General features: G+C 41.4%; 2 protein-coding genes across 9 annotated transcripts in view; one reads left to right on the forward strand and one right to left on the reverse strand.

The window, feature by feature from the left end:
- LOC122933771 (trichoplein keratin filament binding) overlaps positions 1 to 2678 on the forward strand; it is a 30988-nt gene extending 28310 nt beyond the window's left edge. Inside the window, exons 11-13 of the mRNA XM_044288774.1 lie at positions 27 to 212; positions 598 to 741; positions 2314 to 2678. Of these exons, the coding sequence (XP_044144709.1) occupies positions 27 to 212; positions 598 to 741; positions 2314 to 2346 (363 nt within the window). The 3' untranslated portion in view covers positions 2347 to 2678. The remainder of the gene's footprint in view (positions 1 to 26; positions 213 to 597; positions 742 to 2313) is intronic.
- Positions 2679 to 10275: 7597 nt separating this feature from the next.
- GIT2 (GIT ArfGAP 2) overlaps positions 10276 to 23759 on the reverse strand; it is a 131999-nt gene continuing 118515 nt past the window's right edge. For 4 of the 8 annotated variants that reach the window (XM_044275362.1, XM_044275368.1, XM_044275364.1 and 1 more), the window contains 3 exons: positions 23348 to 23473; positions 15978 to 16041; positions 10276 to 14019 (listed from right to left, as the gene is read on the reverse strand). In XM_044275362.1, coding sequence (XP_044131297.1) covers positions 13807 to 14019; positions 15978 to 16041; positions 23348 to 23473 — 403 coding nt within the window. In that variant the 3' untranslated portion in view covers positions 10276 to 13806. Of the gene's footprint in view, positions 14020 to 15977; positions 16042 to 23318; positions 23474 to 23759 lie in introns of all 8 variants that reach the window. The other 4 variants (XM_044275370.1, XM_044275367.1, XM_044275365.1 and 1 more) reach the window with 2 other exon arrangements.

Consider the following 23759-nt stretch of genomic DNA (forward strand, 5'->3'; position numbering starts at 1 on the left):
ACATGTTTCGCGGTCTCCTTATGCAGGTGCTGACAGGAAGGCAGCTTCAGATTCAGGAGAAAATAGAACAGAATAAACGTGCACAGAGGGAATCGTTAAAGTCTCGTGAACAGCTCATCCGAGAGCTTGAAGAGTTCAAGCAACTGACTTCTAGAGAGAAAAAAGAGGAGGAAGAACTGAAGACAGCTCGAAAGCTGGAACTGGAGGCACAGGTACTAGGTTTCAGTCCATACAAAACAAAGAGGTGTTCTCCTCATTGTGCATCTGCAACCCAGAAACTTTCTTTTCTGCAGTCTTTGAGATCTGTATTCTTAGGCCTAATGCACATGACCGTTCTTTTGGTCCGCATCCGAGCCGCAGTTTTTGCGGCTTGGATGCGGACCCATTCACTTCAATGGGGCCGCAAAAGATGCGGACAGCACATGGAGTTGCTCCGTTCCGTGGTCCGCAAAAAAAGTCCTATTCTTGTCCTTCTTCTGCAAATTGCGGAACGCACACGGGCGCCATCTGTGTTTTGCTGACCGCAAAACACACAACGATTGTGTGCATGAGGCCTTAGGTGTATACTATTCTAATACCAAAAAATGTATCTCTTAGATTTCTGAGCGGCGCTTGCAAGAGAGAGAGGCCATGATGCGCCTGGAAGAGGAGGAAAGAGAAGAGAAATTGGCTGAGGAAGAAGACGAGTATTTGGCAGAACAAGAGGCAGAGATCATGACAGAGAGGGGTTATCAGGACAAGGTAAACTGTTGTAGATTTACCAAAAATAATAATGGGAGCAAATGATGCAGCATGAGCCATGCTTGGATTTGTACAGCCCTTTAACCTTTTGCTGACAGATTTTCACTATATCCTCTTCAATAACTTTCTCATGTGTTCATTGATTCCTTCCCATCCCATTTACGTTTGTGGATATAGTTGAGACATGTTTGACAAGTGTTTTTTTTTCTTTCTTCACTTTTTATAACGTGCTTTACAATATATTATGATGAAAAAGGCATCCAGGTAAACACATGCGGCAGCAATATGGCTGCCGTAGCAGATTTCTGCTTGATAAACGTCAATCATCTTCCATAAGTTAACTATAGACATGAGATAAAAACCATACATGCTTGCCGTTAAAGGGGACATGTCTAGTTCTGGTGCCGCCCCATTCATTCTCCATGGGAGTCCTCCCATAGAGAATGAATGGAGCGGCAATTTGCATGCACAACCTTATGATCCATGAGAACCGGGCAACATTATGATGGAGTGTGGATTTGGGGGGGGGGGGGGGGGGGGGTAGTACTTAAAAACTTGGCATAACCACTTTAAATATCCCTCTTCTTGTATGCAAGTTACTTGTTTCCATCCATTTGTGAGAATTTCTGACAACCTGATTGCAAAGGTTTGTGCTGGTATTGGCTAAATGTAGGTAGACAACTGTTTGCTTGTCTGTCTCTTAGCCAATTAAAAATGCTATCTTTACACAGAAAGCTCCATCAATGACTGGGCAAACCTACAGACTGGCGTGTATGGGTTTGCCCCTCTGCTAAGACTTAGTGTAACTCCATCTTTTGAATCAATATAAGGTCATCAGTTCTTATGCATTTAAATGTTAAAGGGAATGCGTCATCAGAAAATGACCTATTGCCTAAATCGTAAAAAAAAAATAAAGTTTTTATGTTTAACAGAATCAAATAAATAATTTTTGACGATATGTATAATTTTTTTTCTATGTCAAAATCTATATTTAGACAAAAACCATAAAATCCTGCAGTTTTCGCACTGGCCACGTCTTGGTCTGTACAGATCACTTTACTGCAGTTATATATTATTCTAATCCTGCCTGTAGTGATAAGGAGATATCACCTCTCTGTACAGATAAGACGTGATAAACCATTCACAATCAGGTGATTATCAAATCTTATCTAATGACCTCTGCACAGGTCACAGAGCATGCCTAGAAAACTCTCCCATAGATAGAAGTCAATAGGGTCTCCTCCTGAACCATTGTGTCTATGGCCCAAAGGCTGCCATAAAGCTATTTTCTTGATAGTTTCTAAATGCTGTTAAGAACAGCTCAGACAAGATGGCCGCCCATCTTCAGGAAATAGAATAAAGCATTTTTGGTGAATCTTTTCCTTTTAATTCTGTGTGGAAGCGGAAAATACAATCCACAGAACTTGGTGTGGTTGAAGGAGCTGCAGCTGCTGTCCTGGTGAGGTCAGCAGAAAACCAGTTGCCATCCACGGATTTCAGAAATAACAGATGCTTGCTTGTAAAATACCAATACAAAAATAATACCAATTTTTTTTTTTTGTGTGTCTGCAGGTGTTTAGTCGACCCCGGCCCGCCTGGTCATGACAGATTGAAGTACTCGGACTGTCGACAGTACTGTAGTTATGGCTTACAACTTGAAGTATACTTTGTTTCTTATTCCTAAGTACACAACTTTTACGTGTAAATACTTTTTAATCTTGAGTGCTTGCGTGTGTAGATATACTTTGTATTATACAAAATTATGGACATATTTATAAGACTATTTAAAACTAGCTCCATGCTGACCCCTTGTGGAGGAAAGTAATTTTGACCTTCTACTACGGTGATCTATAACAGGTGCATGCCTCAGACATACAGTGGATATAATAAGTCTACACACCCCTGTTAAAATGTCAGGTTTCTGTGATGTAAAAAAAATACATAAAATGAGACAAAGATAAATCATTTCAGAACTTTTTCCACCTTTAGGGAGCATTCACACGTGTTTTTCTCCCGCATCCGTTCCGCAATTTTTGCGGACAATGCACGGACTCATTCATTTCTATGGGTCCGCAAAAATTGCGGAATGCCTTTCATTGTCATCCGTGTGCTGTCCTTTCTGTGTGTCCGTTCCTTTTAATTTAGAACATGTCCTATACTTGGCCGCAAATTGTGGTCCGTGGCCCCATAGAAAGTCATTGGGTCCGTAAAAAATGGATAGTACACGGAAATGCATCCATATGTCATCCGCTCTTTGTGGACCCCTGGACTGAAAACATTCTAGGAAACCCCATTTCAGTTTTTTGCGGACCGTGAAAAACAGATGACACACGGAAGCACTACGTACGGACTTACGGAACGGAAACTGAGAGATAACTGAAGACATACGGAACACACGGATCCGTGATTTGCGGACCGCAAAACCAACACGGTCGTGTGAATGCTCCCTTAATGTGACCTATAAACTGTACAACTCAATTGAAAAACAAACTGAAATATAGGGAAGAAAAAATATAAAATAATATGATTGCATAAGTGTGCACACCCTTAAACTAATACTTTGTTGAAGCACCTTTTGATTTTATTACAGCACTCAGTCTTTTGGGGGTATGAGTCTATCAGCATGGCACATTTTGACTTGGCAAGATTTGCCCACTCTTCTTTGCAAAAACACTAAAAATCTGTCAGATTGCGAGGGCATCTCCCGTGCACAGCCCTCTTCAGATCACCCCACAGATTTTCAATCGGATTCAGGTCTGGGCTCTGGCTGGGCCATTCCAAAACTTTAATCTTCTTCTGGTGTAATCATTCTTTTGTTGATTTGGATGTATGCTTTGGGTCGTTGTCATGCTGAAAGATGAAGTTCCTCTTCATGTCCAGCTTTCTAGCAGAAGCCTGAAGGTTTTGTGCCAATATTGACTGGTATTTGGATCTGTTCATAATTCCCTCTAGCTTAACTAAGGCCCCAGTGCCAGCTGAAGAAAAACAGCCCCAAAGCATGATGCTGCCACCACGATGCTTCACTGTGAGTATGGTGTTCTTTTGGTGATGTGCAGTGTTGTTTTTGCGCCAAACGTCTCTTTTGGAATTATGGCCAAAAAGTTCATCCATGAACCACACTGTTCAGACCAGAACACCTTTTCCCACATGCTTTTGGGAGACTTCAGATGTGTTTTTGCAAAATGTAGCCTGGCTTGGATGTTTTTCTTCGTAAGGAAAGACTTTCATCTTGCCACTCTACCCCATAGCCCAGACATATGAAGAATACGGGAGATTGTTGTCACATGTACCACACAGCCAGTACTTGCCAGATATTCCTGCAGCTCCTTTAATGTTGCTGTAGGCCTCTTGGTAGCCTCCCAGACCAGTTTTCTTCAATTTTGGAGGGACGTCCAGTTCTTGGTAATGGCACTGTTGTGCCATATTTTCTCCACTTGATGATGACTGTGTTCCATGGTATGTCTAATGCCTTGGAAATTATTTTGTACCCTTCTCTTGACTGATACCGTCTAACAATGAGATCCCTCTGATGCTTTGGAAGCTCTCTGTGGACCATGGCTTTTGCTGTGGGATGCAACTAAGACAATTTCTGGAAAGACCAACTAGAGCAGCTAAACTTTATTTGGGGTTAATCAGAGGCCCTTTAAATGATGGCAGGTGTATGCTGACTCCTATTTAACATGATTTTGAATGTGATTGCTTAATTCTGAACACTGCTACAGCCCCAGATTATTATTTTTTTTTTTGTTTTCTTCCCTCTACCTAAAAGATTTTAGTTTGTTTTTCAATTGAGTTGTACAGTTTATAGGTCACATTAAAAGGTGGAAAAACTTCAGAAATGATTTATCTTTAGCTCATTTTATTACAGCACAGAAACCTGACATTTTAACAGGGGTGTGTAGACTTTTTATATCCATGGTATATTGTAGCCAGTTAAATTGGTTCTCACTGTGGTCAAGTATAAAGCACAACCTTTTTTTTTTTGTTAAAGGGGTTATCTAAGGCCTATAATGCCCCCATCCCATATGCCTGGGCCCCTCACACAGATTGTACTTACCTCGCTCCCCGGCACCTGCATCGCTTCTCATGGCGCCACAGTCGCAGTGTGGATGAAAATACCAGGTGGGGGAGGCAACCAATAGTGGTCCGCGACTGGAATGAGTCGCTATCATTATCTGCATGACGGGTAGATGTAGCGGTGGCTGTGCCAGCATCAGAAGCGACACAGGTGCTGGGGAGCAAGGTAAGTAATATCTGTGGGGGGGGCATTATAGGTCTTGGATTACCCCTTTAAAAGGGTAATCACGGACGGATTAGAAAACAGTCCATGACTGTATATCATTTTTTTTATGGTTTCATAATTATAATGTTTTGCGTGCAAAGCCTGGGAACCCTTTAATTAAAGGGGTTGTCTGTTTTGGACAATGCCTATTTGTTCAAATGGCTGCTGGGCAATAAGCTGTTAACAAAGTGTCCGCTGCAACCGGTGGTGAAACATTACAGCAAGTGTTTAGTTTTCCTATACCTCCTCCACAGGAGAAATTGCGCATTATAGGATGCCCATTTAAATCAATGGGTCATCTGTGTAATACAAGACAGATCTTCCAGAGCGAGACAATTTTTGTAACCGCTCTGGATGCTGAACAGAGGATCTTTCCCACTCTAATCAGTTTCTAGGGCATATGGAAATTTGTTTTCTAAACTAGACAACCTAGTAAAGATTTTTGTTTCACACTGATGTTTTTAGCTGAGATAAGTTTTCCGATTCCATTACTGAAGCCAAGAAGGTACATACATGAATGGCATGTTATGGGGACTAATAAAGGAGTTATCCAACTCCCCAGTTCCTGGGCCCCTTATACAGATTATACTTACGCCGCTGCATCTCCCACGATGATAGGGAGGCCTGTCCCAGTCGCCAGATGTTTTGATGCGAGCGGCAGCTGTGCAGGGATGAACAGCGACGCTGGTGCCGTGGTAAGTATAATCTATATGAGGGGCCCAGGCATTGGGGAGGTTCATTATAGGGGATGGATAACCCCTTTTAAAAGAGGACCTGTCACCACTCCTGACATGCCTGTTTTAATATCTCCATGCATTCCCCATGTAATAACGATTCTGGAGCATCTATTCTTATGGCTCTATGTTGTGCCATTCCTTTATTATTTATTCTAAAAGTTATGAATGAATTGCTATTAGCCTTCAGTAAGGGTACAGAGGGGAGGTAACCAGTTGGGGTGTGTACCTGCCCAGACTGACTATCCAATCAGTGCTGCCATTTTCAGACTGTGCAGGTCCCCCCCCCCCCCCCCCCCCAAACTGGTTACTTCCCCTCTGTACCCTTACTGCAGACTGCTAGCAATTCATTCATAACTTCTAGTAGAAATAATAAAGGAACAGCAGGACATAGAACCATAAGAATAGATGCTCCAGAATCGTTATTACATGGGGAACGCATGAAGCTATTAAAACAGGCATGTTAGGGGTGGTGACAGGTCCTCTTTAACTCAGATAGGTTATAAACTTCTTTATAGACCAGTGTCGCTTAATGCAATCCACGTCTGATGTGAATGAACTTTTCATTCTTAGGTGTTAAATACATGATTTCACTTGAATAAAGCTGCAGCCAACCACAGAAAAAAAAAATCCAAACTTGTGTTTATTAACTTGACATAACAAGAAGACAAAGTCAGAAAATGGATCACTCTTAAACAGTTTATTGCATAACTAAAAAGTTGAAAATAAAAACCTAAGATTAAAATTCACAAGTAAATAGTACAATAATAAACAATGTATACAATATCCAAAAGGCATTGTTTTAATAATACCACATAAATACAGGCTGTAAAAAGCCTTTACATTTCCTATGCCATAAAGAGTAGTATGAAGAACCTTAAAAAGAAATCCAATTCAGCCTCTCCGTGTAAGCTGTTCAGATTGTTTGGTTTCCCTATCTAACGAAGGCAACTGCACATCTAAAAAAAATAATTCAATATTTAGACAGGTACTACACTTTATATCGTTTGGCACTGGAGGTAATAACAATGCAAGTGGTTATATAATAAAAAAAAAATTCTCTTCCATTCAGAAATGGAAACGGGGGAAAGTGCTAATAATACTGTATAGTTCCTAAGACACCTGCAAGCAATGCTTTGCCGGAAGCATTCCAAACCATAGGAGGAAAAATAGTTTGAGGTTTAACATTTTCCACAGTGGTTATGTGTCACGTACCTTATGTATTCTATGCTGAACACTGACCTAAGGAGAGGGAACTAAACTGAAAAAAGTATGCAGCAGTTTGCCAGGGTGGAAGCATATATCTACCACTGATTCCACCAACCACAGTGTAATCTACCATGGCCGTGGATGTCTAGAATTGAACTGTTCCTATTATTACCTGTTCTTCCTGTTGGAAAAATAAAATCTCTTCCTGTATTTATTGTATGATAATCATCCAGATACCTATAGACTTACATGGTGTTAAGGGGGAATACTCTACAAAATGGGGCAGAATGGTTTAATAATATTACTAACCTCACCGATCCCTCACCGCTGCTGTGGTCCTTGCTTTTCTGATCCCAGGCTCAACACATAGGCAATGGCTTGGACGACCCCACTCAGCCAATCCAGGGCTGCAGCTCTGACCAAAAAGTAGAGAGCAGGAGCTCTCTACATTAATGCCCATTATATTCCCAAGGAAAATCCCATTAAGAGCCAGCCACTTATCTTTCCACACTATATTCAGACATCATGGAAGAGGTGTGGAAACTCGGGTCTATAGCTGGTATTATTTAAAAAAATGTAAATCTTTAGATGGCTGCACATGTTAATGTGTCCATAGTTCTAGCTAGTCATTGAGGTAAAGCATCTACAATAGATATGGGACAGGACATAAATATGAGAACCCAGTTTTTTTTTTATGATTCCAGCCTAATGAATATATATGAACCATACTGCTTAGGACAGATTCACATCTGCAGCGGAGGTATAAACAGTAAGCCTGTAGATTTCAGCAAAAAATTTGTACAAAATACTACTGTGATGGTAGAATTGTGAAACCCTGTGGACCCCATTATATGCTGCTTGCAGTGGTGTTTGTCCAGGAGAATCCCAGCACTGGATTGGAATGCTGGAAACGGGACAGATCCCATTATAGTCAATGGGGCCAGGCCGTGCTGCATCCTTTTCAGACTATGCCGGATATAGTGTCTTCTGATAGCCTGCCGAAAGGATTTACCACTAGAGTGAAACTAGCCTTATAGTACACATAATGAATTAGCACCTGATCAATAATACTGATAAACCAGCTTTCACTCTGCAAGTGGTCACCTGGCAAATATGGTTGTCATTGTAGTGTAATATAATAAAGGGAATTCTATTCACCTCACCAATCCCCCGCCAGTTTCTGGCCCCTCGCTACATGGAGGATATGACCACTTAGAAATCAGTAAGGCGAGTGATTTATTTTAGTATTTTACACCATGTGGAGCCTTCTCTTTTTAAGGACGACCACTTCTAGGGGTTGGCCCATCTCATATATTGGCGGCATATCGCTAGGATATGCCCCCAATGCGGTTAGGTGCAGGTACCACACCTATCTCTAGTACAGAAACCACAAAGTGAAGAAGAGCAGACAGGCGCTTCATTCACTTCTATGGGGCTGATAAAAAGTTTGCTAGTCTTATAGAAAAGAATGGAGGATGGCCACGCAGGAGCGTACCACTCGCCTTCACTTTGCAGGCTCCATTCTTGAGATAGGCGTGGGTCCCACACCTATCAGACATTGGGGTCACATCCTAGTGATATGCCCCCACAATGTATGAGATGGGCCAACCCCTTTAAAACATCCAAGAAATGATTACAATTGCTATACAGACACGTTATGTAAATAATGCAATAAAGCATCTACTAGTGGTTGTGGATACCACATTTATCACTTATATAAATGGAGCAGATTTGGAGTTTCTTACAACCAGAGCTTGTTTTGGAGTTGCACCCAGAATTTGGATATGGGTAATAGTGACCACCGTACAGAAGAAGTTTAGCAAGTTGTACTGAAGTAAGTAATGCTGCATTAACACAAGCAAGCAGAGCAAAGCTTATCCTATGGTAAGTAACAGAATGATCATCAGGAAATACTTATGCTCTAACAGGAGTATTTAATACATATTAAAGTGTCAGTCTGTTCAGTTTAAAACGTTCATATTTACGGTATTCACCTTTTGTCCAGCCTTATGCTTGTCAGAAATAAACTAATAAAATTTGCTGCTTCACCAGGCACAAGGATGAACGTTTAACACAAATCCCCCAAATAAAATAGTCATGAGGAACAAAACCTAAGATCTATCAGCACCATGTTAATGTTTTTAAAAGAAGTAAAATTGAATGCAGATATCATTGAGCCTAATTTAAATGGGTTGGCCCATCTCAGGCATTGACAGCATATTGGTAGAATATGCCATCAAAGTCAGAGAGGTGTGGCTCCTATCTCCAGAATGGGCCCCCAAAGTGAAAGAGAACATGCGGGTACATGATTTGGAATAGGCATATCAAGTGTCCACAAAGTACACATCCGTAGCATGCTCTCCATTCAATTCTATGGGAGTTCCGAAAATAGCCAAAAGGGCAAGCTGAATGGAGAGCAATCAAGAGTGGCCACTGCTCTATTCACCTCTATGGGACTGCTGGAAACAGCCGTGCCAGTGCTTGGCTATTTTTGGGACTACCATAGCGGTGAATGGAGAGTGCTTACACTTGCATGGTCCGCTTTCCTTCAGATTGTTTTGAAGATAGGTGGGTGTCCCTCATTTTAATGGCATATCCTAATGATATACCAGATGAGACAACCCCTTTAAAGAGGACCTGTTACTGTGAAATGCAGTGCAGTATGTTATGGAGCAGGAGGGGCTGAGCAGATTGATATATAGCACTATGGGAAAATATTCAGTAAAACTTTTAATTTATACAAATTAAATATCTGCCATTTCTGATTTCATTGTACATGGAGGAAGTGTTTATTAGCGATTGATAGCATTCTCTGTGCAAGTTTGTATACATTGATAGCAGTCAGTCACTGATAGTTGTACATGGGGAGGTGTTATCAGTGATTAATAGCATTCTGTGTGAAGCCTCATGCAGACGTCTGTGGAACACGGTCCGTGAGATACCGGACTGGCATTGCAGGAGCGCACAGTGTTATAGCAACCAATGAGGCCGTGCGCTCCTGCAATGCCAGTCCGGTATCTCAAGGACAGTGTTCCACGGACGTCTGCATGAGGTTTAAGTGCGTATATAGAGCTATAGCTGTCAGTCACTGATAGTTGTACACAGTGGAGGCGTTATCAGTCATTGATAGTATTCCCTGTGTAAGTAAGTGTGTATACAGAGATAGCAGTCAGTCACTGATGGCTGTATACAGAGGAGGTGTTATCAGTGATTGATACACAGAGAATGCTAAGTGTGTATATAGAGATAGCTGTCAGTCACTGATTTCATTCTTCACAGGAGAGGTGTTATCAGAAAGATTTAATTGTATAAATGACAAGTTTTACAGAATCTTTTCCCATAAAACTAAATATTGATCTGCTCAGCTCCTCCTGCTCTATAACATGTTGCCTGCAGACTGCTCTGCATTTTGTGGTGACAGGTTCTCTTTACGATAACTGAACACAGCTTCTTGGTCTCAGTTTTACACTAGCAATGCAGGTAAATCCTGTTTTAGTAAAGGATTTAATTCACACCTATTCACAGGCACAGTCAGTTCAGATATTAGATTGGTACAAAGTACATACAGCCATTATTTGCTATATTTACACACTAGTATCTGTGGGTGCTGTCAAACTTAGGGTAAACGTAGAGGATTACCAGAGATCAACTCCAGACATGTTCAGCTACATTTATGTCCAGCAAAAGTAAATTCACATTATCAGAGTGGATAGTAATAACGTTATATTCAGAATTCATTAATAGTAGAGGAAGAAGTCCTGTGTACAATAGATCATAGAGCTTCCAGCATCTTCAATTCTTTTGCCTAACCTCCTGTAGGTTCACTTACCAGATACTACTCTGACTCAAAGTCCTAACCGCTATTTTGGAAGCAGTCTGCTATCCCTTAGCTAAAGGTCCATCTACCACAAAACAGAGGTGACCATGCCAACATTACAGTCAGACTGAAAGCATTGCAAGTCCTTACCTGCGTTGTAGATGATTAATGAATGTACATTAAAAAGCCGGGTGCTTTTCGCATCAACAGTGCAGATAGGTTAAAGGGCATCGGTCAGCAGTTTTGTACCCATGAAACTGGCTGACCTGTTACATGTGCTCCTGGCAGCTGAAGGCACCTGTGTTGGTCCCATGTTCATATGTGCCCGCATTGCTGAGAACAATGATGCTTTAATATATGCAAATGAGCCTCTAGGAGCAATGGGGGCGTTGCCATTACACCTAAAGGCTCTGCTCTCTCTAACGGCCGTTTCCTCTGACACAGACAGGTGTGAGGACATTTTCACTGCCTGGCCCTCTCAGTGAAATGCAGAGGGCGTATCAGTTGTAGAGTAAGCGGACACCATGCGGGTACATGATTTGGAATAGGCATATCAAGTGTCCACAAAGTTGTTTTTTTGTCCTTTACAAAATAGAGTCTAAACCCCACCTCTTCTCAACACTCATAAGGGCTCACATACTTCACCTTTGTTTTATAAATGCATTATTCATGCCTTTTTATATATCATCTGTTAAAGTAGCCCAATGGACCAAGACACAGGCTTCTTTTTCCTCTTTCATAGTGATGATTCTTGTAACATTGAACTTCTAGTTGTCATACATACAAAAGGGCTGTAAGAAAATGTCCCTTTTAATGCCTGCAGTACAAATACTGTGATAATCCAGCAGGGGAACTAGGTAGCATGTTTGTGGACGGATCTTAAACGTCACCTATGCAAAGAAATGACCTATATATTCCATCATCTACAGGCACAAGTGCTAACTGAAATGCAGCATGTCCAGGACATGGGTACCAGGGCTCCACACCACACTACAAACATTTACAATATACATCAGTACACGTATCACTAGTACATAAGTGCTCAGGCTTTCACAATAATTTCCTCTAATCTGAACGTGTAAGCTGACGAGGACAAATCATCATAATTTGAGATGAGCGAATTTCATGTTAAGAAATTCGTTCACTGGTAAAAGCCGAATTGCATTATGGATTCCATTACCACGGACCATAATGCAATTCTATGACGGAATGCAGGAGAGGACTCCCCTTTATAACAGAACCGGGACGGATACGTTTTACAGCCCATAGACTTCTATTATGACGTCATAGAATTGCGTTATGATCCATGGTAACAGAATCCATAATGCAATTCTGCTTTTCCCACCAAACGAAGCGTGAACAAATTTTAAAATATGAAATTCGCTTATCTCTAATCGCAATCAGTACAGGCACTTATAGTCAAAGAGAATCTGTCTGCTCTCCTGACATGTCCGTTTTATAAAATACTTATATTCCCCATATAATACTGAAGCATTTTTTATTTTCTATAGAACTCTGTTGTGCTGTTCCTCTGTTATTCATGCTGGAAATATATATAAATAAACCAACTGGACATTATCATTTCCCTAGTCAATAAGCTGTGTCCTTCCTTACACATCTGCACTGACTGAACAGTCATACTGCATAGGGACACGCAGCTGTCAATTTATTCATACATTTGCAGGGGTAAAAATGCTGAGCTCTAAGACAATGTCCATCATGGTTACATCAAGTACTTACTAAAATAAGACACTTCTATCATATCACGTGAAGGCAAATCAATGGGAGCAAACGTTACATCCTGTGTGCTTAATGAATATTATTGTGATTAAAACATTACAGCTGGACCTGCAACTGTACAGACAAGTAATACTGGACCCTTTAAAAGACAAAATTGTTAAATTATCAGGGTTATAAAATAGATAATATCTTCATAAATGTATAGGTTAAATCCCTAATCATAAGAAAGATCACAGAGTCCCAGCAATATTCTGAATAATGTGCAAACTGAGGCATCATTTTGTCACAGTGATAAAAAAAAAATATAACAAAAGAATTTAAAGGGGGTTTCCAGGACTATAATATTGATGGATAGGTCATAGGTATCATATTGGTGATGGATCCTTCTGGCAACCTGATCAAAGACGGAAGGGGCTGCGGTGCTCACCCTCATTGTTTAAGAGACATGGCTTTGTACTTTTATTAGTAACAGTACCTGGTATTGCAGCCCACTTCAACTCAGTCCCATTCAGGTGAATGGCACCAAGCTGGAGTAGCATACACAGCCTGTGCCTTGTAAACAACGAAAGAGAACTTAATTCAGGTGATCTGGGGGGTTGGACCTCACCAATAAGGATCGGTGTATCAACTTTCTAGTCTAGGATAACCCCTTTAAAGTTTTTTTTTTTTTTTTTTTTTTTTTGACAGTCTTATACTGACGACCTATCCTCAGGATAGGTAATTAGTATATGATCGGTTTGAGTCTGACTCCTGGGACCACCGCTGATCAGCTGTTTGAGGGGGGCCACGACACAGTGGCCTCCACAGCTTACCAAGCACAGTGCCGTACATAGTATAGGGGCTTTGCTTGGTATTGCAACTCAGCCCCATTCACTTGAATGGGACTGAGCTGCACCTAGGTCATGTGACCACTGACCATGCTGTCACTGATCTATGGCAAGCTGCAAGAAGGGTGTCCCCACTGTTGGACCCCCACCAATCAAATACTGATTACCTACTGTATCTTCAGGACAGGTCATCAGTATAAAACTGTCAGAAAAAAACCCTTTAAGGTTCTCTGAGTAATGGATGAAGTACAATGCTTTTTAAACTGGCAGAAAAGTTTACATATAAGGCAGTGGGGTAAATTAAGATAGTCCAGCGAAACACTTAGAAGTAATACATGCAAATAGTAATACTGATACTGAAGTCTTAAGATGAACCTGCCTTATTATCAAATAAAACCTTAAGAAAAATGTAAGTCCCACATGTCCTTCAGGAAAACAAAAGGTGACCACTATTCCTTAGTTTGTGTTTTCTTTGGTTGTGATGGTGACCAATTGTTTAGCAGCCTTAGCGATGTCATAGGCGCACTGAATGACTTGCTGTGTCACCAGCTGAACGTCGGTGCTCGGACTGGACTCTATCGGCAGGGTCTTTTTACACTCAGTTTGCAGCCGATAAGCACTGGACGTAAGAAGGCGTAGTGATGTTCTCACCATGTCCGACTTGGGCTTCTAATAAGACAAGAAAGGAGCACAACAGATCATCGTATAGTTACGTCAAACATTTTTTCCAGGAATCCCATTAAGGCCTAGTATCAACCAAAAGCTTGTTGTCCTTTTTTTGTGTGTAATTGTCTTTTTATTGAAGAAAATATAAGAGTATAAGAAACATACATATTTCCTTATGAAATCTGTTGACATTCAAATGATCAGTATACAAGAAAGATTTGACAATGCAAATAAATCTCATAGATGCATACTAGCTTGTTGTCTTTAAGACCATGTACTAGGCACAATCCAATGGTCAGATTTGCTGGAAGTGACAACAGCAGAAACACTTGAAGGAGTTGTCCAGGATTAGAAAAATAGGGCTACCTACTTCCAAAAACAGTAACACGCGCGTGGTACTACGGTTCAGCCTCATTCACTTCAGTGGAGCTGAACTGCAATAACAGACCAGACCCATGGATGATATCTGGAAGAAAGCAGCCATATTTTCTAATCCTGGACAACCCCTTTAAGGATTGCTTTACGGATTTACTCCCATTGTACACTAGATGTCTGGTGCATAGTGCCTGCATGTGGGACATACAAATGAGATTCATGGATGTCTTTCACGGACTAAAACTGTTCTAAAGAGGAGTCATTTTTCACAAAGACCTAGGCTGCTTAGGATCCGGCGATTTAGTAGTCATGCCCGAATGCAGATAATAAAACAATATAAGGAGCTCAGTGTACGTTAATCCTTCACCAGGACGGTGGGTCTTTTTTGGACATAGTAACTTTCCAATGACCAATTTCTTTTCCTGGGGATCATATGATGCTGCTGATCACTGAAGGAGAACCAGGATGAAGAAGCAGTGCAACCTGCAGAACAATCACTGGAAGCTAACACAGTGAATGATCAAAGACCAGGAGGGAATCAAACTTGTTCATGCTCTGGGCCATTTGACCAGACAAGGAGTTGGAGGGAATGTATGTGCACACAGCATTCTCTGTAGAACCATCTAAGGAATCACTTCTGTGAAATATTTGTCTTCTCATGTACTTAACTAGAGTTGCCTTATTTTTTATTTTTTTTTTTATTTTTTTTTAGTGTAATGTGACCTTACAAGGGGGAGCAATATATTCTTTTACCAAAAAATGATAAAGGTACAGACAGTACTGCCTCCCTGCGTCATGAAACTGGAGACTAACAAAAATGCTGTCTTCTGGTTATGTATCCAAGAGTAGTCAGCAACTAGTTAAAATCAGTATTCGGTGAGATTATATTAAAGAGGTTTTCTAATGTATAGATATTGATGACCTATCCTCAGCGTAGGTCACCAATATCAGATTGATGGGGGTATGACGCCCCCAACCGATCAGCTGTGTTGGAAACACAGTGGGTGGATCCAGAAGCAGAAAGCTTGGTCCACTGTGTAGTGGCTGTGCTGGGGTATTACAGCTCAGCCCCCAGTCACTACCTATACCAGGGATCAACAACTTTTGGCACTCTAGCTGCTGTGAAACTACAACTCCCAGCATGCACACTTACTCCGCTATTCTTGTAACACCCATAGAAGTTAGTAAAGGAGGAGTATGGGAGTATCTGTAGTGTCCGGGGTTGCTAATCCATGATCTAGCCACTGGAAAACCCCTGAATTGTGTCATTCAAGGATGCCCAAACTGCGGCCCTCCAGCTGTTGTAAAACTACAATTCCCACCATGCCCTGCTGTAGGCTGTCCGGGCATGCTGGGAGTTGTAGTTTTGCAACAGATGGAGGGCCGCAGGTTGGGCATCCCTGGTGTAATTCATATCAACACTATCCTGGTTGACGATATGAAGCATTAGAGACTCCAGAGTATAACCTGGTTGCTCTGGGATGATTATAGAGGTAACATGGATATTCAGGTGTAGACAAAGTTTTGTGTCATGATCAATACTGTGTTACCAACCTGATATTTGCAGTGCACAGCACTGAGCTCACCTTTGGAAAGAGGGCTGCCATTTCTGTCACTGCAACGTGTATTCTTTCCGAACATGGTAAATAGCTGCAAACACAAAGAACGGACTCTATGAAAACTAGGTCTCATTTACATGGGAGATAACCAGTACTGTATTCACAGCTGTGCCATCTGCCAAGAGTGGCATACTACCTGGCACTGAACTACCTTTATGTCACTGCCCAATCTTTATCCCACATATCGGTGGTTGACTATTATAAGAGCCCATTTAATTTTTTTTTTATATATTTTTTTTTACAATGAGTGAATACAGGTAGTGTAAAAATGGCACCTACATTTTGTAGATCAGCGTTCCTCAACTACAGTCCTCAGGGGACTTCAAAACATAACCGGAGTATGCATGTGTGCGTATGAGTGTAATATATATACAGACGTGGACAAAATTGTTGGTACCCTTTGGTCAATGAAAGAAAAAGTCACAATGGTCACAGAAATAACTTTAATCTGACAAAAGTAATAATAAATTAAAATTCTATAAATGTTAACCAATGAAAGTCAGACATTGTTTTTCAACCATGCTTCAACAGAATTATGTAAAAAAATAAACTCATGAAACAGGCATGGACAAAAATGATGGTACCCCTAACTTAATATTTTGTTGCGCAACCTTTTGAGGCAATCACTGCAATCAAACGCTTCCTGTAACTGTCAATGAGACATCTGCACCTCTCAGCAGGTATTTTGGCCCACTCCTCATGAGCAAACTGCTCCAGTTGTGTCCGGTTTGAAGGGTGCCTTTTCCAGACTGCATGTTTCAGCTCCTTCCAAAGATGCTCAATAGGATTGAGGTCAGGGCTCATAGAAGGCCACTTTAGAATAGTCCAATTTTTTCCTCTTAGCCATTCTTGGGTGTTTTTAGCGGTGTGTTTTGGGTCATTGTCCTGTTGCAAGACCCATGACCTGCGACTGAGACCAAGCTTTCTGACACTGGCTAGTACATTTCTCTCTAGAATTCCTTGATAGTCTTGAGATTTCATTGTACCCTGCACAGATTCAAGACACCCTGTGCCAGACGCAGCAAAGCAGCCCCAGAACATAACAGAGCCTCCTCCATGTTTCACAGTAGGGACAGTGTTCTTTTCTTGATATGCTTCATTTTTTCGTCTGTGAACATACAGCTGATGTGCCTTGGCAAAAACTTCGATTTTTGTCTCATCTGTCCACAGGACATTCTCCCAGAAGCTTTGTGGCTTGTCAACATGTAGTTTGGCATATTCCAGTCTTGCTTTTTTATGATTCGTTTTCAACAATGGTGTCCTCCTTGGTCGTCTCCCATGTAGTCCACTTTGGCTCAAACAACGACGGATGGTGCGATCTGACACTGATGTTCCTTGAGCATGAAGTTCACCTTGAATCTCTTTAGAAGTCTTTCTAGGCTCTTTTGTTACCATTCGGATTATCCGTCTCTTAGATTTGTCATCAATTTTCCTCCTGCGGCCACGTCCAGGGAGGTTGGCTACAGTCCCATGGATCTTAAACTTATGAATAATATGTGCAACTGTACTCACAGGAACATCTAGTTGCTTGGAGATGGTCTTATAGCCTTTACCTTTAACATGCTTGTCTATAATTTTCTTTCTGATCTCTTGAGACAGCTCTTTCCTTTGCTTCCTCTGGTCCATGTCGAGTGTGGTACACACCATATCACCAAACAACACAGTGATTACCTGGAGCCATATATATAGGCCCAATGGCTGATTACAAGGTTGTAGACACCTGTGATGCTAATTAGTGGACACACCTTGAATTAACATGTCCCTTTGGTCACATTATGTTCTGTGTTTTCTAGGGGTACCATCATTTTTGTCCATGCCTGTTTCATGAGTTTATTTTTTTACATAATTCTGTTGAAGCATGGTTGAAAAACAATGTCTGACTTTCATTGGTTAACATTTATAGAATTTTAATTTATTATTACTTTTGTCAGATTAAAGTTATTTCTGTGACCATTGTGACTTTTTCTTTCATTGACCAAAGGGTACCAACAATTTTGTCCACGTCTGTATATATATATATATATATTTTTTTTTTTTCACACTGTATTTTTTGCCCCATAAGATGCATTCTTCCTCTCCCAAAGTGTGATGGGGTGAATACTAATGAGCGCTTCCATTATGGAAGTGCTCACTAGTACCGGAGGACCGGGAAACTGTGAAGTCTCTGTGCTCAACACTTCCTGGTCCTCGGCTGTGCTGTGGCTGCACACAGCGTGAGGATGTTCTGTGACCTCATGCTGTACACGTCAAGTCACAGCACAGCCGACGGCAGGAGGAGCACTGGAGGAGAGGAGCGTCGGCATCCGGAGAGGTAAGTGTTTTTATTTTTATGTGATATGGGGCTGATCTGAGGTCTGAATGGGGGGGGGGGGGGGGGAGAGAGAGAAATCTTATTTATTTTGGAGCTCTTACTGGAGGTCTGATATGGGTTCTGAGCTGAGGTCTAATGAAAAAGATTTTTTTTCTTATTGTCCTCCTCTAAAACCTAGGTGCGTCTTATGGGCCGATGCATCTGATAGGGCGGAAATAGATATATATCTCTATCTTATGGGCTGATGCGTCTGATAGGGCGGAATATATATATATATATACATACACACACACATACGAAAAAGGCCCACCCATGTGGTAACAGCAACGTTTCAGCTCACTCCATGGAGCCTTTGTCAAGCCATATATATAATATGGATTGTCCGCTGGTATGAATGGTGGTCATATGACTCAGTCATGTGATCGATGGACTGTTTCCACCTTACTTTGGGAAGGAGCATGCTCAGTTGATGCTCAGTGCGAGGTCACCATCTTGGATGTGGGCGCCTGTGTCCTCTAGAGTCTATGTGATAGATAGTATTGCGGGATAAGAAGCATTTCACGCCTGCGCACTACGCAATCTCGGACGCCGACCAGGTCCTACCGTCTCAAGCTACATGTGAGAATCTTCGATTGAATGAATTATTTGTTTTTAATCAACACGATCATGTACACCTGATTTGCGATATTGAGTAATGATGTTATGCACTGTAATCATATGAATTTATGGACACCGCATTGGCACATAGCACTTTATGACTTATTGTCTGTTATTAGTCAGATATAAATATGCACATCCTCCTGTACATTGTTTTTAACACAGTTTTTGTAGATATTGATGTTTAATCATGTAATCACTTTTCTAATTATGTATGCTATATAAGCACTTGACTTTGCACTATGTATTATGGCTTGACAAAGGCTCCATGGAGTGAGCTGAAACGTTGCTGTTACCACATGGGTGAATAAATCTTATATTAAAAGGAGTTTTCTGGGGTTTTTAATATTGATGACCTCTCTTCAGGATAGGTATCAATATCAGATCAGTGGGGGTCCGACACCCCTGCTGAGCAGCTGGTTGAAAGGAAGGCTGCACTCCATGTAAGAGCACCCTTCCCTTGTTTGTTTACCTGCTCGCCGTCGATAGTGTAGCGATGAGCAGGTGTAACTACAATCTGTTCCATTAATTTCAATAGGACGGCTCATTCTTATTTAAGTGTATAGGAACGGCCGTTCCATAGAAATGAATGGGGCAGCTTCTTGTAATTACACCTGCTCACCGCTGCACTGTTGATGGCGAGTGCATAAACAATGAAGGGAAGGCAGTGCATGCACGGAGCGCTGCATTCCCTTCAACCAGTTGATCGGCAGGGGTACCGGGTGTCAGACCCCACTGATCTGATATTGATGACCTATTAAATAAGATAAAGCTACTTGCTTAAGTGCTTATGCCCATGACGATGATTTTTATCAGTGTGCCATCTGTATTTTTTTGCACACTGACCCATTCTTTTCTATGGGGCCATGCACACATCTGTATTTTTGGCTTTGGCTGTTCCACAAATTATAGAGAAGACTTTGCCCATATTTGCAGATGACAATAGCCCTTTCTATTGATGGAAGTGAGAAAAATATGAAGCGTACATGAATGCTATGCGTATTGTGCAGATCTGTTTTATACGGCCACGACTGTGTGCATAAGCCCTTAATCAGGAGAAGCTCCGACTGAAGACGTGTTACATTACAATGATTTATTGAAATAACAAAAGGAAGATTTCAGTATTTGTAGGATATTGAATAAAGAGATTTTTGTCATATTCAATATCCTATGTATTTTAAACATCATGCATAAAAAGGCATCTAAATAAGTAATTCATTAGATGCAAACACCTCAAACGCATACACACAGTATTAATAGCATAATACCAAGTGGAGAACTCCAGGGCTATAACTTCTGTCACACATTATTTACACTAGGAGTATCAGCGAGCCCAAAAATATATTATTAGGGAATTTACAAAGGTTATTCCCATAACCTATCACTTGTTATTAGGATGCTAAAAAATGGCTTTGGGTGACGCTATGTCTGCCATTGGCTGCCCCCCCCAACACCGGATGTTTTCATCGGTGTGCAGGGAGAAGCAGCAGCACCGTCGGGACCAGGAGCGGCGCAGGGAGCAAGTCAAGTATATTACCTGTGAGGGGCCCAGCACATGGGGGAAATGTTTCTGAAATCAGATAACATTTCCCCCATATTACCTGTGAGGGGCCCAGCACACGGGGGTTCTCCGGCCTTTTAATATTGGATGACCTATACTCCGGTTAGGACATCAATATCAGACCGGCGGGGACACCAAGCACCCCCTCCGATCAACTGTATGAGGTGATGGCACGTTCAGTGCGCACGTGCCATCTCCCTTCCTGTTCGCTGCTGCTTTGCCACAGACAGCAACTGTGAGCAAGAAGAGAGAAGGGAGTTGGCACGTGCGTCCTGTGCACACAGTCTCCTCATACAGCTGATTGGCAGGGGTGCCAGACCCCTGCCGATCTGATATTGATGACCTACCCTGAGGATAGGTCATCAATATTAAAAGCCCGGAGAACCCCTTTAAATAACATGTCTTCTATTTAAAGGGGTCTCCAAAAAAAATAAAAAAAAATACTGAAAAAACATGTTATTATAAATAAAATGAATTCCTTTAATTATTTATAGTGGCTAATTTTTTTTAGGGGAAAGATAATGGATGAATTAAAATGGCTGCTATCAGATTCCTAGACATGGAATCCGTCCTCCTAATGACATTGCAGGACAGCTTGTGCGAGAATGCAGAGAATCTGACAGCGGCCATTTTAGTTCCTCCACTGATGCCCTGTAAATAAAATGAGCCATTATAAATAAAAGGCATTTAACAGTTTATTTATAAAATAAACTTTTGTATTTTCATTTTTTTTTTTCTTTCCTCTTAAGTATACTGAAAGTAGGTTAAAGCCTATGGGCCCTTTAACACTGGCCAAGGATCATGGCAATTATCGGGAACAAATGCTGGTTCCCAATAATTACTAGTTTGTCAGGTGATTGCAACTTTTGTGTGGCACCAAAAATCCTTCTCTGTTGGCAGCACTTCGCCCTATTTAAGTGGAGATGTGCTGCTGACAAATCATCGTAGTAATGATCATTCGTCTTCATACATTAGCGATGATTGCTACTGGGCAGTCAATGATCGCCCATTCTTTTAGCCCTTGTAAAAGGGTCCTTAGGGTACTTTCACACTTGCGGCAGAGGATTCTGGCAGGCAGTTCCGTCGCCGGAACTGACTGCCGGATCCGGCAATCCGGATGCATTTTGCATTGCAAATGCATTGCAATACCGGATCCGTCTCTCCTGTGTCATCCAGGAAAACAGATCCGGTATTATTTTTATTTTTTTTGCATTTTTAAAGGTCTGAGCATGCGCAGACTGGAAAGCCAGATCCGTTTTGCCAGAACACTTAATGCCGGATTCGGCACTAATACACTTTAATGTAAATTAATGCCAGATCTGGAATTCCGGCAAGTGTTCCGTATTTTTAGCCAGAGAGAAAACGGCAGCATGCTGCAGTATTTTCTCTGTCCATAAAACGTAAGAGGGACTGAACTGATGCATCCTGAACGGAATGATCTCCATTCAGAATGCATTAGGATAAAACTGATCAGTTTTGTTCCAGTATTGAGCCCCGAGGACGGAACTCCGTGCTGGAAAACAAAAACCCCAGTATGAAAGTACCGCTTCCTGGATCTCTCCGATTGTAAGGAGTGTGTAAAATACTGGGAATTAGTCGTTAAACTTGAAGTACTGAGAGATGTTAAGCTCTAAACTTCTAAACAGTGCTGAACGTAGCCGCAATTTTTATGTGTTTGACAGCACAAGTAGCACTCTGTATGAGAACCATCCATAATTCCATTTACTTAAAAGAGCTAGCCACTTTCTGTTTTTACACATGCGCTGTAAATAGCATTAGGTGACCTGACACATCCATCAGCCTCTTCACACTGAGATTTTCTCAGGCACAGTGTTCACGGGAGGCTGCTGAAGGACGAATCTGGTCACGCCCCTCCATCTGTGGCCATGTTTAGGGCAGGAGCACCATCCAGTCTATGGAGCAAACTGTACTAGCTAGAGCGGTGGTGCTTCACACAAGATTGAGTGCATTAGTAAACTGCACATAATGGTATATACAGCACATCTGAGGAAAAAAAAAAAATCCCTTTAGGGCTCATTCAGACGAACGTATCCATTTTTTTTCCGAACCACAAAACACGGATACGGCAGTTTTCGGAACGGCCAGCCCTAGGATAGAAATGCCTATTCTTGTGTGCAATTTCGGATGATAATAAGACATGTTCTATTTTTTGTGGGCCCCACTGAATTTAATGAGTCCCTCCCGTTCCACAAAATTGCGGAACGGATGTGGACTTAAATATACAGGCGTGTGAAAGGGCCTTTAATCTGAAAATGCATCCAAAGAAATTAACTGCTTAGAGATACAGAAGGAAACATGACTATGCCTTCTATAACTGCACTCTGGGACCTGCAAGTTAAAAGCCATTCATTAATATCTATGGTATTGAGCTCCAAACAATGGGAGCACTTCCTATAACTACTAATTATATCTCATTATATAGCAAAACAACGGCCGACAGGAAAAGCCTGCAATTAGTAACCATGGCGAATAGTATGCACCCGTCAGGAAATATAGTTATAGCATGCAGTGAGTGTTCAGACCAGAGGTAGAAGAAAAAAAACAGGACGTGCATTCATTCTGCCGGTGTGAACAGCAAGATGAAATCCACGTCCAACGGGAAAAAGTACAATTGTCATATTACACTTTCATGTAATCGAGTGTATAGTGTATAGAGGACTGGATTTATTAGTCATTAATTTACTTCCACCAATGGGCATGACAGCTTGCAGCAAAGAGAGACAGGCAAAAAAAAACAGAAAGAGAGAGGTCACTGTGCCTGGGAAACAGGGACAGAGGCCGGAGTACCAGGAGGTAGAGTCTGGCTGCTGGAGGGTCAATGGCTGCAGTGGGGCTTTCTCTGCCCAAGGAACCAATGTGCTAAAACAACCAAGGCTATGCCTCAGCCTGCGCACACTTTCACGTTCAAAGGGCCTGTTTCAGAATAAGCGGAGGACATGACAGAAGAAATAAAATGTCAATACAGAAATGATTCTGTGAAATACTTAACGATTGAGTTAGTATTAAAGAAAAAAAGAAGCAAATGGCAATAACATAGGAAAGCAGCACAACACAATAGATTACATGACGTATTTTGTAGTTGCCATCAGATTGAGGAACCATGTTCACACTCTACATCACAATGGCAGAAATACGACAATATGCTGCTTGTAGATATTGTAGCATAAAATAAGCTTTTAGACTCTAAATTGTTGCATTC

Source organism: Bufo gargarizans, chromosome 1 (assembly GCF_014858855.1).
Source record: "Bufo gargarizans isolate SCDJY-AF-19 chromosome 1, ASM1485885v1, whole genome shotgun sequence".
Lineage (NCBI taxonomy): Eukaryota > Metazoa > Chordata > Amphibia > Anura > Bufonidae > Bufo > Bufo gargarizans.